Raw genomic sequence first — 12659 nt, 5'->3', positions numbered from 1 at the left:
ATCGCAGATTCTCCTTTCCAACATAGGACTCTCACGAAATTTTTTGAACTGGACACAGCTAGATCAGAAAAGCATGTAAAAATTTATCACCAGACAATATTTCAAGTGCTAACGTGCATTTTTTGGTTTTTTGTGAATTTTTAAAAATTAAATTCAAGTCAAAAATGAGGGGGGAAAATCAAAATTTTACCAAATTGGCCTAAGAAGCTAAAATTTGGATGAATTTCAGATTTCAAACTCCATTTTGATGAAATTTTGTCAAGTTCCAAAAATCTGCTGGAGGCTGTAGGAATTTTCAAAAATTCGCTGGAGGCTCCAAAATGACTTAAACTCACCAGCAGTCGACATGATAGCGTGTTTAAATTGGAGTGCAGGGTGAATTTTGGATTTCCAACTTAATTTGATGAAATGTGGAAATTTCACGTTTCAAAAATCTGCTGGAAGCTCCAAAACTGCTCAAAATAGTTTGAAACCGTTTCCAATCAATTTGGCAGGTCAAAAATAGGGCGTATTTCAAATTTCAGCTTTCTAAGTGAATTTGATTAAATTTTGATTTTTTTTTCATTTTTGGCTTGATTTCAATTGATTTTTAAAAATTCACCAAAAATCAAAAAATGCATTTTGGCACTTGAAATTTTTGCTGATGATGAATTTATGCATGCTCTTTTGATGTACTTACTTTGTCCAGTTCAAATTGGTGTTGAACCTTTTTGATGGGGGGAAAAAGTGACCTTAAGAAAGATGTGGTGAATGGAATTTGAGATTTTTTATTGCATTATATGATCTCAATTGAAATTAGTAAGAGGCGATTTTTTTTTTTACTAGTAACTGGCAACTGCTAAAATACTTGAAAAGTAGGGCCAACTTGGAATTTTTCACCATCAACTTTCTGAGAAAAATTTTTTGTACCTGAATTTGAAAAAAAAATCGAAACTAAACTAGAGGAGAAAATTTCACATCCTAACCCCTCCCCCTCCCCATTTCTTGAAGATTTTGGAGAATTTTACCAACATTTTTTGAAAAATGACCAACGTTGCATTGTGAACATGGTTGATGAATTTTTGTAATGTTCAACGTTTACAGAATTTGGCTTCACAGGGCTCCACAGAGTGTCCAGAAAACGAGACGACAAAGTAAAACATTTTATTTTCGATCACGAAACAAAGGTGCAATAAGGGAATATTCTTGAGAAGTACTTTCTCGTTGAGGATTTTTTTTGGGAAATTTTACCTCAAAACCAAAGCTTAAAAAACATGACAAAACAAAATCATGGACTGCATGTGAAAAGTTCAATGCTCTTCAATTAGATAAATTTTTCTCCATTTTTTTTTTCGAATTCTTTACTTATAGTTTTTCTCGAAAATTGAATGCCTAAAAGACGAGAAAAAATCTATTCTAGTCGTATTTTGATGGGTCAAAAGACTCTACAAAAAATCGAGCTGATAAAACATGAAATTTTTACTTGGAGAGTAGTTCCTTTTTTTCTAGAAAGCATTTCAATTTTTTTAATTTTTTTTTTCGTTCTCAAAAAATTGAAAACTTAATAAAACTCAGCAGTCAGCATATATACTTATTCTGATGAGCAGTTCTGCTAGATTTGGGTGGTTCAAAAAGTAATTTGTGTAAGTTCTGCGCAGAAAAGTGAAGGCAGTTCAACTTTCTGGAAACTTCTGTTTTCAAAAAAATGCCAAAAAATTGGTCCAAAAACAAAAATACATACGTATGATTCTGAACTGGCACTCGCCGATTTTGGAAAAATAATATCTATACTTACATGTTAAAGTAAGTATAGTAACTTTTTCTTGGTAAAGTGGGATTCCCGAAAATCCCCTGGAGACTCCAGAACGTCTTGAAACCACCTCCAGTCGACTTAGCATGTTAAAAAATTAGAGTATTGAATAAATTGTAGCTTTTCAACTTCATTTGATAAAATTTTGTGAGAAATTTCAACTTTCAAAAATTTGTCGGAGACTCCAGAACTGCTCAAATCATTTTGAATCCGTTTTCAATCGATTTGGTGGGTTGAAAATTTTTAGTTTTCTAAATTTAGTCCAATTTTGATTTTTTTTACATTTTTGTTACATTTTTGGCTGAAATCAGATTTTTTTAATTCACTAAAAATCGAAAAATCAACTTGAGCACCTGAAACTTTGATTTGGTGAAATATTACCTATACGTATTGCTTGGCTCTCTCAGTCTAGCTTTATCCAGTTCAAGACTTTTTTTTGCCGATTTCAATACTTCCCTAAAAACTAAGCTATTTTCAAATTTTCAGTCATCGAAGTTGATTTTTAGATTTTTATCGACTTTTTGAAAGCTTTTGTAACATTGATCAACAAAACCCATTTCCGGTTCTAGTAATTTTACATGCTCACTAATTATTTTTCGTATTAGGTTAGGAGAAGGAGGGAGCATGTATTTTTATAAAATAGCAAAAATTCCCAAGTAGAATGAGGTGATTCAAAATTGAAAAAAAAAATGAAAAAACTCGAATACATTTTTGGTTTTTAAATAGGTTTCAGTATGTTAAAAAAAAGTCAAAAAAATATTGAATGATGGATGCAAGAGAAGACGTCTACATTTTCCCCAAAAAAATATTCATCAAAAGTCTCATGTATGAGTATTTCGAATGAATGACGTATCAAGTGTGTTAAAAATAAATTCAAAAATTCCCCCAAAAGTTATTCAAGTGCCTATATCTAGGTACATATAATAAGAGGCTCATTTTCATCTTCAGTTGAAAAATTCCTGAGTGAGTACTTAGCTAATTTTTGCAACTCATTAGGTAGTCATTACGTAACATTGTGTGGGAATATTTGCATAAATTATCGCGACTTATTGGCGAAAATAAATTAATGAAATATCAAATACATTTAGACTAAAAATAAAATACCCGGAATCGTGATTAATTTTAATTAGCATCATCCGTATTCGGGAAAAAGTTAAAGCAATAAGAAAAAATAAACATCGCGATTGCACACACATGCGTGAAAAAAACCACAATGAATAATGTTTTATCGCTTGGTACATTTTTAAATGGGCAAAAAAATGCCCGACACGAACCGATATACTTATACTCGATCGTTAATGGGAATTTAAACTTTATACCCTACTGTTGGCGATATTAATTTTATTATGTAACGAGAGAACAGAGCGAAAAAATAAAGAGAGAAAACGGTTAGTAATACGCGAAGAGAAAAGTTCACTCTATGATGGTCTCTCTCGATTCACTGGTACCCTCCCCCCTCACCAGGTCCTTCTCGTCTGGCTTTCCTGAAACAGTAAGGGAAATGTGAAAGAGCAATTGACGCGTAATTTAAGATGGAAAAAAAAGGAGAAGTTATATTCAACGTTACAAAAGCGTGTTTACCGTTGGTATTTCTTTTTCCTGTTTTTTTTTTTCGCTTTTTTTCCATACTCGTTCTCGTTCATTTTCTGTCGTTTTCTCAATCGATTCAGGATGCTTGGGTAAATATTTTGCGAGTAAATATTGTTCATAGAGTAAATAGAATGTACGGAGAGGAAAATTCTAGATCTAGGTACGATTGTAAGAGTCCCAAGGTGAAATGTTTGAACGTGAAGTATGTTAAGATGAAATATAAAAATAGTTGTAGTAAATATCGAGTTATTTTAAATGAAGAGGAAGAAAGTAAAAACAAAACAAAAACAAAAAGTAGAACAGCTGATTTTTTTCAATTCTTGTTTTGTTTTGATATAATTTTACCGATGTTTTGATGTTCTTTTTCCTTTTCAAATCAACCTTTTCTAGTTGTATTACCTTCTTAAAATCGTACATTGCAAAATTTTTCATCTTTCTGAATAAAAATATCCTTTTTTTTTAAAATACTTAATTCAAATTTAATTATTTTCACATAATTGGGCTACATTATAGATCCATTTTTATTAGACATTGCAAAATTGAGAAGGTACTCGTAGTTTTCAACAACTTGCTCCTTCAAATATTCAGAGTAGGCAAATCTATTTGCATTAAAACAGTTGCTGATTCTGGTCAATTTGAATTTTCAATTTTTTTTTATATTCAACCATACTTTGAAGTAGGTATACTTTGTGCTTTTCAAAACTGTTATTTTTCAAAAACATTTTTTTTTGTTTTTTGTTTTTCCTTGACTCGGACCCTTTTTTGACTTTTTTGTGGAGAAAAATGTTCATGCAAAAAATGAAGAATGATTGAAAGGAATAATTTTATTATTATTTTTTTGTTTCCTAATGTTGATAATTTTTATTTAATCTTGCAGGATGCTGGTACCAGGGAAAATTTTACGAAAGTGGTACCGAATGGACGGACGAGAGTGATCCTTGTTTAACGATGACCTGCAAAGCTGGCGTAGTCACTGAATCAACCATACAGTGTTATACTCCTTGCCACAGTCCTGTGGCTCCGAGGAGAGGCGAATGTTGTCCTAGCTGCTTAGGTGAGTTTGAAGTTGATTTTTTCCATCATATTTTATATCATCCATGTGTGAATTTCAAGCCCTAAATTTTTATTTTTGACGAATTTTCAAAAAATATTTGGTTCATTTTTGATCATTGAAAAAAATAAAAAAATATTATGATTTAACCCTATTGAGGTATAATGCTGAAACTAGTTTTATACCCTGTTTTTGATCTTCAAAAGTCTTTGGCTGGTGGTGAATTTGGACCATTCTGAAGCCTCCAATGAATTTTTTAAAATTGCAGTTTTCGAAAAAAAAAGTACCCACCTACGATTTTGAAATTAGATGCGCGAATTTAAAAAAATTATCATCTAAATTAGGCTACCTATTTGAAGAAATTAGAAGAACGAATAATCTGACGAAAGAAACAATTTCATCCCCTCTTCTCTACTTCAAAAAATTCAAAATGAGATTCCAACCCTCTCTACCCGGAATTTGCTGAAATAGGTTCAGATCAAATTTCAAATTGTCAAAGGTGATTTTTACTCGTTCTGGAGAAATTTCAAATTTCCGGAGAGAATCGATTTCGAGCTGAAAATTTTTCAGATTGGCTGTTGCTGATTATTGTTTTGAAAACTTTCAAAAAATTGTCAAAAATTGAAAAATGAGCTGAGATGACTGTACATTGTACATTTGGGAAGAGAATTCACTTAAATGGAAGATATTTTAAGAAGCAAAAAAAATTGAAGTGAGCAACGCTAGATCGAATTTTTAAAAATCAAATGTGGGCTAAAAAAAAAGAAAAAAAATCAAAATTTGATTAAATTTACCTAGAAAGCTGAAATGTGATAATATGTATACCCTATTTTCGTCTCACCAAATCGATTGGAAATTGTTTTAAGTCCTTTTGAGAAATTCTGAAGCCTCCAGCAGATTTTTGGAAACTAAAATTTTCACAAAATTTTACCCAACTAAATAAGTTGGGAAACTTAAATTCATATCAAACTTTATTTTCAATTTTCTGAATCTATTACTCATGGCTTTAAGCTGTTTTAGAGCTTCCAGCAACAATTTTGGAAATTCCAGTTTTTAAAAAAATTCCATTAAATCTGTGCACATCAATTTAGCACTTCTAAACGCAGTTGGTGTTTATTCGTGACCCACTTTGGCTGATTACTCACCATTTTGTCAAAATCGGTATTATTAAATTTTTTTTTTTTTGAAAATCCAATCTCCGATTTCTAAAATTTGGCTAGAGGCTCCAGATCGACATTAAAACCACTTCCCAAATCTTGTTGGGTAAAAATTTGTGAAAATTTCGACGTTTAAAAATCTGCTGAAAGCTCCAAAATTGCTCAAAATTATTCAAAACTATTCTCAATTGATTTTGAGAGTCAAAAAAATATAGAAGCTTTTTACTTAATTTCAGCTTCTGAGTCATTTCAGAAAAATTTGATTTTTTCCCATTTTTAGCCCTATTTGATTTTCAAAAATCTACCAAAAATTGAAAAATGCATTTTGGCTCTTGAAATTTTGGCTGGTGGGATATTTTTTTTGCTATTTCGATCTTGCTTAGTCCAGTTCAAAAAATTTTTCACCAGTATATCTCCCTTTTTAGTCTCTTTAAGGTACGAAATTTTCTCAACTCGAGTGGTGAATTTCTCGAGATGACCTTCAATTTTTCGTTGGAAGCAATATGAAAAACTTTTGGAGCCATTTTCGTTCAAAAACTGCTCTGGAAGAGTTGGAATTAAAAAGGATGCATGACTGTTAATACCTTTTATTTTAATGTATTTTTCAAAAATTGAGTAACAAAAATTATTTCTTGATGAGTATCAAGATCACCCTTAAATACCCTCCCATTACTCACCCATTACGTCATCATTATCGAAAAAAAATTAATGAAAAGGATGTTTTAAAAATGATTTGGCACATCCTGTGTCGACGTACGCTAGTATATTACGAACTCGACGACGAGATAATTAATTTAATCGGCTTCGCGTAAAGGTGCCTATTTTCTGAATCAGTATAATGGCTATACATTATAGTCATAGTCTATGATTGAAACTAGAGTGTATGTGCCTTGAAAGCCCGAAGGTGCGTTTGAAGATGAAGCGAACAACAACGACGTTCCCACGCTGCAGATGACGACAATGACGCGTTGTCCTTTCGCATAGGTACACTGTACAGTGTACAATTTACACTTAATATTAATTAGTGATACGATAATAGAATAAAAGAGTAAGCCGGTTCGAGATGAGGCAAAGTGAAGGGATTTTGAGGAATTTCGAGGCATGTGATATGGTCTTAAATTTCGATAGATGGGAGGTAGGTTGTATGTAGTAGGTGCAAACAGAGCGGCTTGTTTGGTACTTAGGTAAAAGAGGAGACCAACTACTGTGAGATGCAATTCGAAGCTGGAACGAATTTTAAAATAAACTCGTCGTCGGAATGAAAAAAAATATGTGTAATCATTGAAATGGTACCCGGCTATTTATTCGTAATAAGACGATGGTGTATTGTGACCAACATATATGAGGGTACAACCAGAGACTAGATCAATGTTCAAGAAATCCCCGTGGTAATTTATATCAATTTTTTTGCCTACAGGGTGTCGAATAAATGGACAGAATTTTTCCTCGAATAGAAGTCTTACGCTGTTGGAGGATCCTTGTCTGAAATGCTCGTGTCATGCTGGAAAAATGAAGTGCTCGAAGAAAGCGTGTCCTGTATTGCAATGCCCTCCGAGTAGTGTGGTCCATAAAGTGGGCGAGTGTTGTCCTCGATGTAATGGTGAGTTGAATTTACAAGATTTTTATTATTATGGAGGAATTGAGCTTATTTTTATGGTTCATTTAATTTCTCCTCACTGTTCAAGTTTGATATGTTGATATTAATGGGAAGTGAATTTACAGGTACCAGGAAAGTATTCGACCCTCCGAGAGGAAACTGTTTGCTGGGCAAATCGATACGTTTAGCTGGAAAAACCGAAAGACAAGACGATTGCACGTATTGTTCTTGTGTAAATTCTACGTCAATTTGTCGTCGTGAAACTTGCCCTCCTATCGACTGCCCTCCAGAAAAACAAATATACCCCAATGATGGTAAATGCTGCCCTCGATGTCCGTCCAGTTACGAGAATAGAACCATTTGTAACGTAGGCGAGAAAATTTATCAAGTAAGTAGCTTCGAATGTCAGAGAATTTTGTCCTTTATCATTTTTTTTTTTCAATGAAATTTTTCTCATTTCTGATTTGATTTGTAGGATGGTGAAACGTGGCAAGCAAATGAATGCAAATCGTGTATGTGTAATCGTGGCCAAATCAAATGTATTGTCGAAGTATGCTCGCAATCGATAAACATGCCTTGTCCTCCAAATATGAAATACCACAAAGATCCAGGAGCTTGTTGTCCAAAATGTGTGGAAGAAGACGCTGTTTGTACGGTGTTTGGTGATCCGCATTATAAGACTTTCGACGGAAAGTTTTACAGCTTTCAAGGATCTTGTAAATATCAACTTACCGGAGACTGTGTCGGACAAACGTTTAGTATACGAGTTACCAACGATGCCAGAGCCACGAAGACGTCGTCTTGGACTAGGACTATATCGATTAGGGTGAGTATGAGCATAAGTCTTTTTAAGAAAATCAACAGGGTCGTCCGTCTGTCCATCAGGCCTCTACGGTCATTGATCCATCAGTAAGGTTTCTCAAGATTGTCTGTCTGCCTTTCTGGCTGCCCTCTCGAGGTCATTGATCCGTCTGTCTGGCTCTCAAACCTGTCTGCCTTTCTGTCTAGCCTCTTAAAATCATGGAGTCCTCAGTATGATTCCTAAGGTCAGCTGTTTGTCCGTCTATCTGGCCTCTCGAGGTCGTCTGTCAGCCTGTCTGACCTATTAAGGTCATTGACCCGTCAATATGACTTTATAAAATCGTCTAGACAACCTCTTAAGGTCATCGACCCGTCTGTCTGGCATCTTGAGGTCATTGACCCGAGTGTCTGGACTCTCAACGTTGTCTGTCCCACTGTCTGGACTATCAAGGTCAATGACCTATCCGTATGACCCATCTGTCTGGTCTCTAAATGTAACTAACCTACTGGTCCAGCCTCTCCAGGTTGTCTGTTTACCTGTCTGGCCTCTTAAGGTCGTTGACCCGTCAATATGACTTTATAAAATCGTCTGGATAACATCTTGAGGTCATAAACCCGCCTGTCTGGCCTCCAAAGGTCATTGACCTGTGTGGCTAACTTCCTAAGGTCGTTTGTCTGTCTGTCTGGTCGGCCTCTCGAGGTCATTGACTCGCCTGTCTGGTATCTCATGGTCATTAAGCCACCTGTCTAACCTCTTAAAGTTATCTGTCCTAAAGGGCATTGACCTTTGTGTCTAGCTTCCTAAGGTCGTTTGTTTGTCTGTCTGTGTGGCCTCTTTAGGCCATTGACCCGCGTGTCTCGTGTCTGGACTCTCAAAGTTGTCTGTCTGCCTGTCCAGACTTTCAAGGTCAATGACCCACCCGTATGACCCATCTTTCTGGTCTCTCAATGTCACTAATAACTTACCGGTCCAGCTTCTCAAGGTTGCCTGTCTACCTGTCTCGCCTCTTAAGGACATTGACCTATTTATCTGGCTTCCCAAAGTCGTTTTTCTGTCGGCCTGTCTAGTCTATTGAGGTCATTGACCTGTGTGTCTGGACTGTGAAGGTCACTGACCTACCTGTCTAGCTTCCCAAAATCGTTTTTCTGTCGGCCTGTCTAGTCTATTGAGGTCATTGACCTGTGTGTCTGGACTTTAATGGTCACTGATCTACCTGTCTGGTTTCCCAAGGTTGTCTGCCAGCCATTTTTTTTATACGAGACTGAACTACCCAAAATGAGAGGGGGTTGGAAATTTTTGAGGGAGAGGAGGGGGTAATTTAGAGTAATTTCAGGCACAGAAATTAAACATTTTCATCCATTGCATTTTTTTTTTTTTTTTTGGACTTTGAAATGTCCAATGTTGTGGATAAATTAACGTTTCAAAAAATTGCATCCTTGCGCCCCCCCCCCTATTATTTCTTTTCACAAATTCTATAAATTTTCCAAGTCCCCTTTCCAAAAAAAAAAAAAAAAAAAAAAAAAAACACACAGTTTCTTAATAAGATGAGAAATTTTTTGAAACAATTTTCATTTAATAGGTACTTAATGCATCTGGGTAATTACTTGATGAATTTCGTCTGTGAAATCACAATTTTTGGATCATCTTCCCCTTCCAGAGATAGGAAAATATTGAATTTTAGGGCATAAATAGGATCATAATATTTGTATTACTCCGTTTAGAGTAAGATCGAATCAAAAAAAAATTAAATTAAATTAAAGATGGTTTCAAATCAAAATTAAACTTTTAGGTGAGTTTTGTCCAATTTGGTGAGAATGCAGATTTCACTATTTTACCCTTAAAGGCTTTATAGCTTATGCCTTTTTTTGACTTCCAAAATCGATTTGTGGAAGTTTCGACCTATTCTGTAACCTCCAACTGTCAAGATTCCAGTCTTTTTTTCCTTCCTATATATCATATTTTACATATACCAATGTTACCTGATTCTTATACGAAAAAATTACTTATTAGGCATAAAAAATCTAATGAAATCATTTCCTCTTTTTTACAGATGGGAAAAATGAAAGTAAATCTGGGAGATAGAATGCGAGTAAAAGTAAACGGCGAACGAGTAGCAGTTCCTTATCGGCGAGAAAACTTTGCCACAGTGACTCGAACCTCGGATAGCGTTTTAGTAGAAACGCATCTTGGAGTCAAAGTCATCTGGGACGGAAATAGCTTTCTAGAGGTGTCAGTTCCAGCTTCCTATAAAAGTAAATCCTCTTACAATTTCAATTCTTTTTGTATTAAAAATTACGTACCTACCTAATGAAGAAACTTTTAAATTAATTTCAAATTTTTCAATCGTCAGATAAACTATGTGGATTATGCGGTAATTATAATTCATCACCTAGAGACGATTTTACCACCAGAGACGGTCGTGTGGTATTTGACCCACTGGTATTCGCCAGCTCGTGGCAAGTTGGAGGCCGAAAAGCTTGCCAGAGAGCAGAAACTCGTCGAAGACTCGGATGTCATAACGCTCCTCATAAAAAAATGAGGGACAGATTATGCAAACCGATCAGAAGTGATACGTTTTCCGCCTGCCATGAAAAGCTCAACGCTGAAGTGTATTTCAAGTGAGTACATTACACATTTTCTTCTCTCTTATCATCTTATCCATTTGTTTCATCATAACGAATTATAATTTCGATTGATCTATTTTTTAGATCGTGTCTGGAAGACATGTGCGAATGTCCTGGTAAAAAGTGCTATTGCGATTCGTTAACAGCTTATGCTCACGAATGCCAGCGTTTAGGCATTTTACTGCCTGACTGGAGGATGTTGACTGGTTGCTCGGTGAACGGTTCAAGGTTTTATTAAGACGATATCAAAGTGTTTTACTCCTCGCATTTAAAACTAGTCAGTGGATCTTGTCTGTTGGTATTTTGTAAGTATGAAAAATAATTACTCAATTCGTCTATTTGCAAAAAAAAAAAAAAAAAAATAGTATTTTACTAACGATAAATTTTTATTTGAATTTCAGATTATTTTAGAAGAAGATTCCACAAAACATTATACAAAAGAAAAAATGTGCTTAAACGTATTATTAACTTTGCCATGTGTACCCAGAGTCCAGTGTTTTTATTATTTTTAAAGTTGTTAAGTTGTTTTTATTATTTTACTTTTTTGCAATTTGTGAAGCAAATAGACTTTACAGTATTTTAATTATTTATTCAGCATTACTGCGTAATAAGAGTTTTATCGTGTATTTCCCTCGTCCCTTTCCCTCCTATAATTTGAGATTGATTTCTCTCATTGCTCTCTTTTCCATCTGTTCCTATAACTTTATCTTTCTTTCTTCCTTGCTTCCTTCCTTCTTTCATTTTTTTTTTTTTTTTACCTATTTTCTCATTTGATTCTCGCTCTCTGTCTGTCATGTTTTTTTTCTCTCTCTCTCTTTCTCTCTTTCTGTCTTTTTCTCACTATTATAGCTTTATTTTTTTGTAATTGTTATTTTACGTTTTTATACGGCCCTACAAAGTTCGTGCTATAAGATTATTTATTTATTTATTTATTCGTTCTTAATTTGTTCCTTTTCGTTGATTGTGATATTATGGATTACATTTATTTTTATTTATTTTTTTTCTCTACTAAGTTTTAAGCTGTATTAAAATCTTTTTTATTTGTAATTGTTTTACCAGCCGATTTACAAAATCGGCAAGCTTATACTTAGAGATAATTTGTTATACAAATTAGAGAAAAAACGAAATGTGTAAAATAAAATCTCAGGAATTTCAGCGAAATTTTCTATCATTTTGAAAAATAATTTGATGATTTGAAATAAATTCCTTTTTCGTGGTTTTTTTACTGATTTAATATTTCCGAAAAAAAAAAGGTGAAACAATTTGTACTTAGTAAAGTTACTTACTCTCAACTCTCTTCTCTTGTTAGAAAAGAAAACATTAATGCTGAGAGAGCAAATATTTGTCGCTAAAAAAATAAATAAATAGGTACATGATGAAATAGTGCTGTTTATTTTCCATCGAATTGATACCTAATTAACAAACCAAATCTAAAATCTCTTTTAGGAAGTGTAATAATCTGGCAATTATAAAAACCCTAAATTAAAAAAAAAAATGATTTTAAAAAAAGTGATCAATTTTTCAAAGAACATTTTTTTACATTTTTTATTCGTTTTTAAATTATTAAGTTCATAAAACGCAGAAGAAAATGAATAATTTTTTTCCAAATTAAATCATCAAGTAAAGAATCGTCTACTTTCTCTACTTTTAATTTTTTCAATTTTCAAAAAAATGTATTGTTTGAAAAAAATTCTTTCAACAAAATCGACATTTAAAAATAAAATAAAATGTTGAACTGAAAAAAAAAACTTTGTAAAAAATTCCAGCAAAAAATCTTTATTTTTGGAACAAAAAGAATTTGTTCTCTTCTTTAACTGCTGTTTCACTTTTCATATCATAGATGGCGCTGAAGTCGTGTTTCAAGGTTTCAAGAACAAAGTTTCCGTTTTATTTCGACAGGTGGCGCTATGCACAGGGAATTCATTACAATACTAATGGTTAATTTTGCGATTTTTGAATATCTACCTATTTCAGGAAGAAATAAGGTTGGGGGGGGGGGGATTAAGCAATAATTTTTGTAGATTTCGAAGTTTTCCATTTTCATGAATT

At 33.7% G+C, this 12659-nt stretch overlaps 1 protein-coding gene across 6 annotated transcripts in view; it reads left to right on the top strand.

Moving 5' to 3' along the window:
* Positions 1 to 11829, top strand: part of cv-2 (crossveinless 2) — a 167226-nt gene extending 155397 nt beyond the window's left edge. For all 6 annotated transcript variants that reach the window (XM_065360242.1, XM_065360243.1, XM_065360240.1 and 3 more), the window contains 8 exons: positions 4257 to 4433; positions 7005 to 7187; positions 7310 to 7572; positions 7660 to 8010; positions 10037 to 10238; positions 10337 to 10604; positions 10695 to 10915; positions 11012 to 11829. In XM_065360242.1, the coding sequence (XP_065216314.1) occupies positions 4257 to 4433; positions 7005 to 7187; positions 7310 to 7572; positions 7660 to 8010; positions 10037 to 10238; positions 10337 to 10604; positions 10695 to 10848 (1598 nt within the window). In that variant the 3' untranslated portion in view covers positions 10849 to 10915; positions 11012 to 11829. The remainder of the gene's footprint in view (positions 1 to 4256; positions 4434 to 7004; positions 7188 to 7309; positions 7573 to 7659; positions 8011 to 10036; positions 10239 to 10336; positions 10605 to 10694; positions 10916 to 11011) is intronic.
* Positions 11830 to 12659: the final 830 nt, after the last annotated feature.

The sequence above is a fragment of the Planococcus citri genome, chromosome 4, assembly GCF_950023065.1.
Source record: "Planococcus citri chromosome 4, ihPlaCitr1.1, whole genome shotgun sequence".
In the NCBI taxonomy this organism is placed as follows: domain Eukaryota; kingdom Metazoa; phylum Arthropoda; class Insecta; order Hemiptera; family Pseudococcidae; genus Planococcus; species Planococcus citri.
The sequence above is the reverse complement of the archived record's forward strand: the minus strand, read 5'-3'. Positions and strand labels throughout refer to the sequence as shown.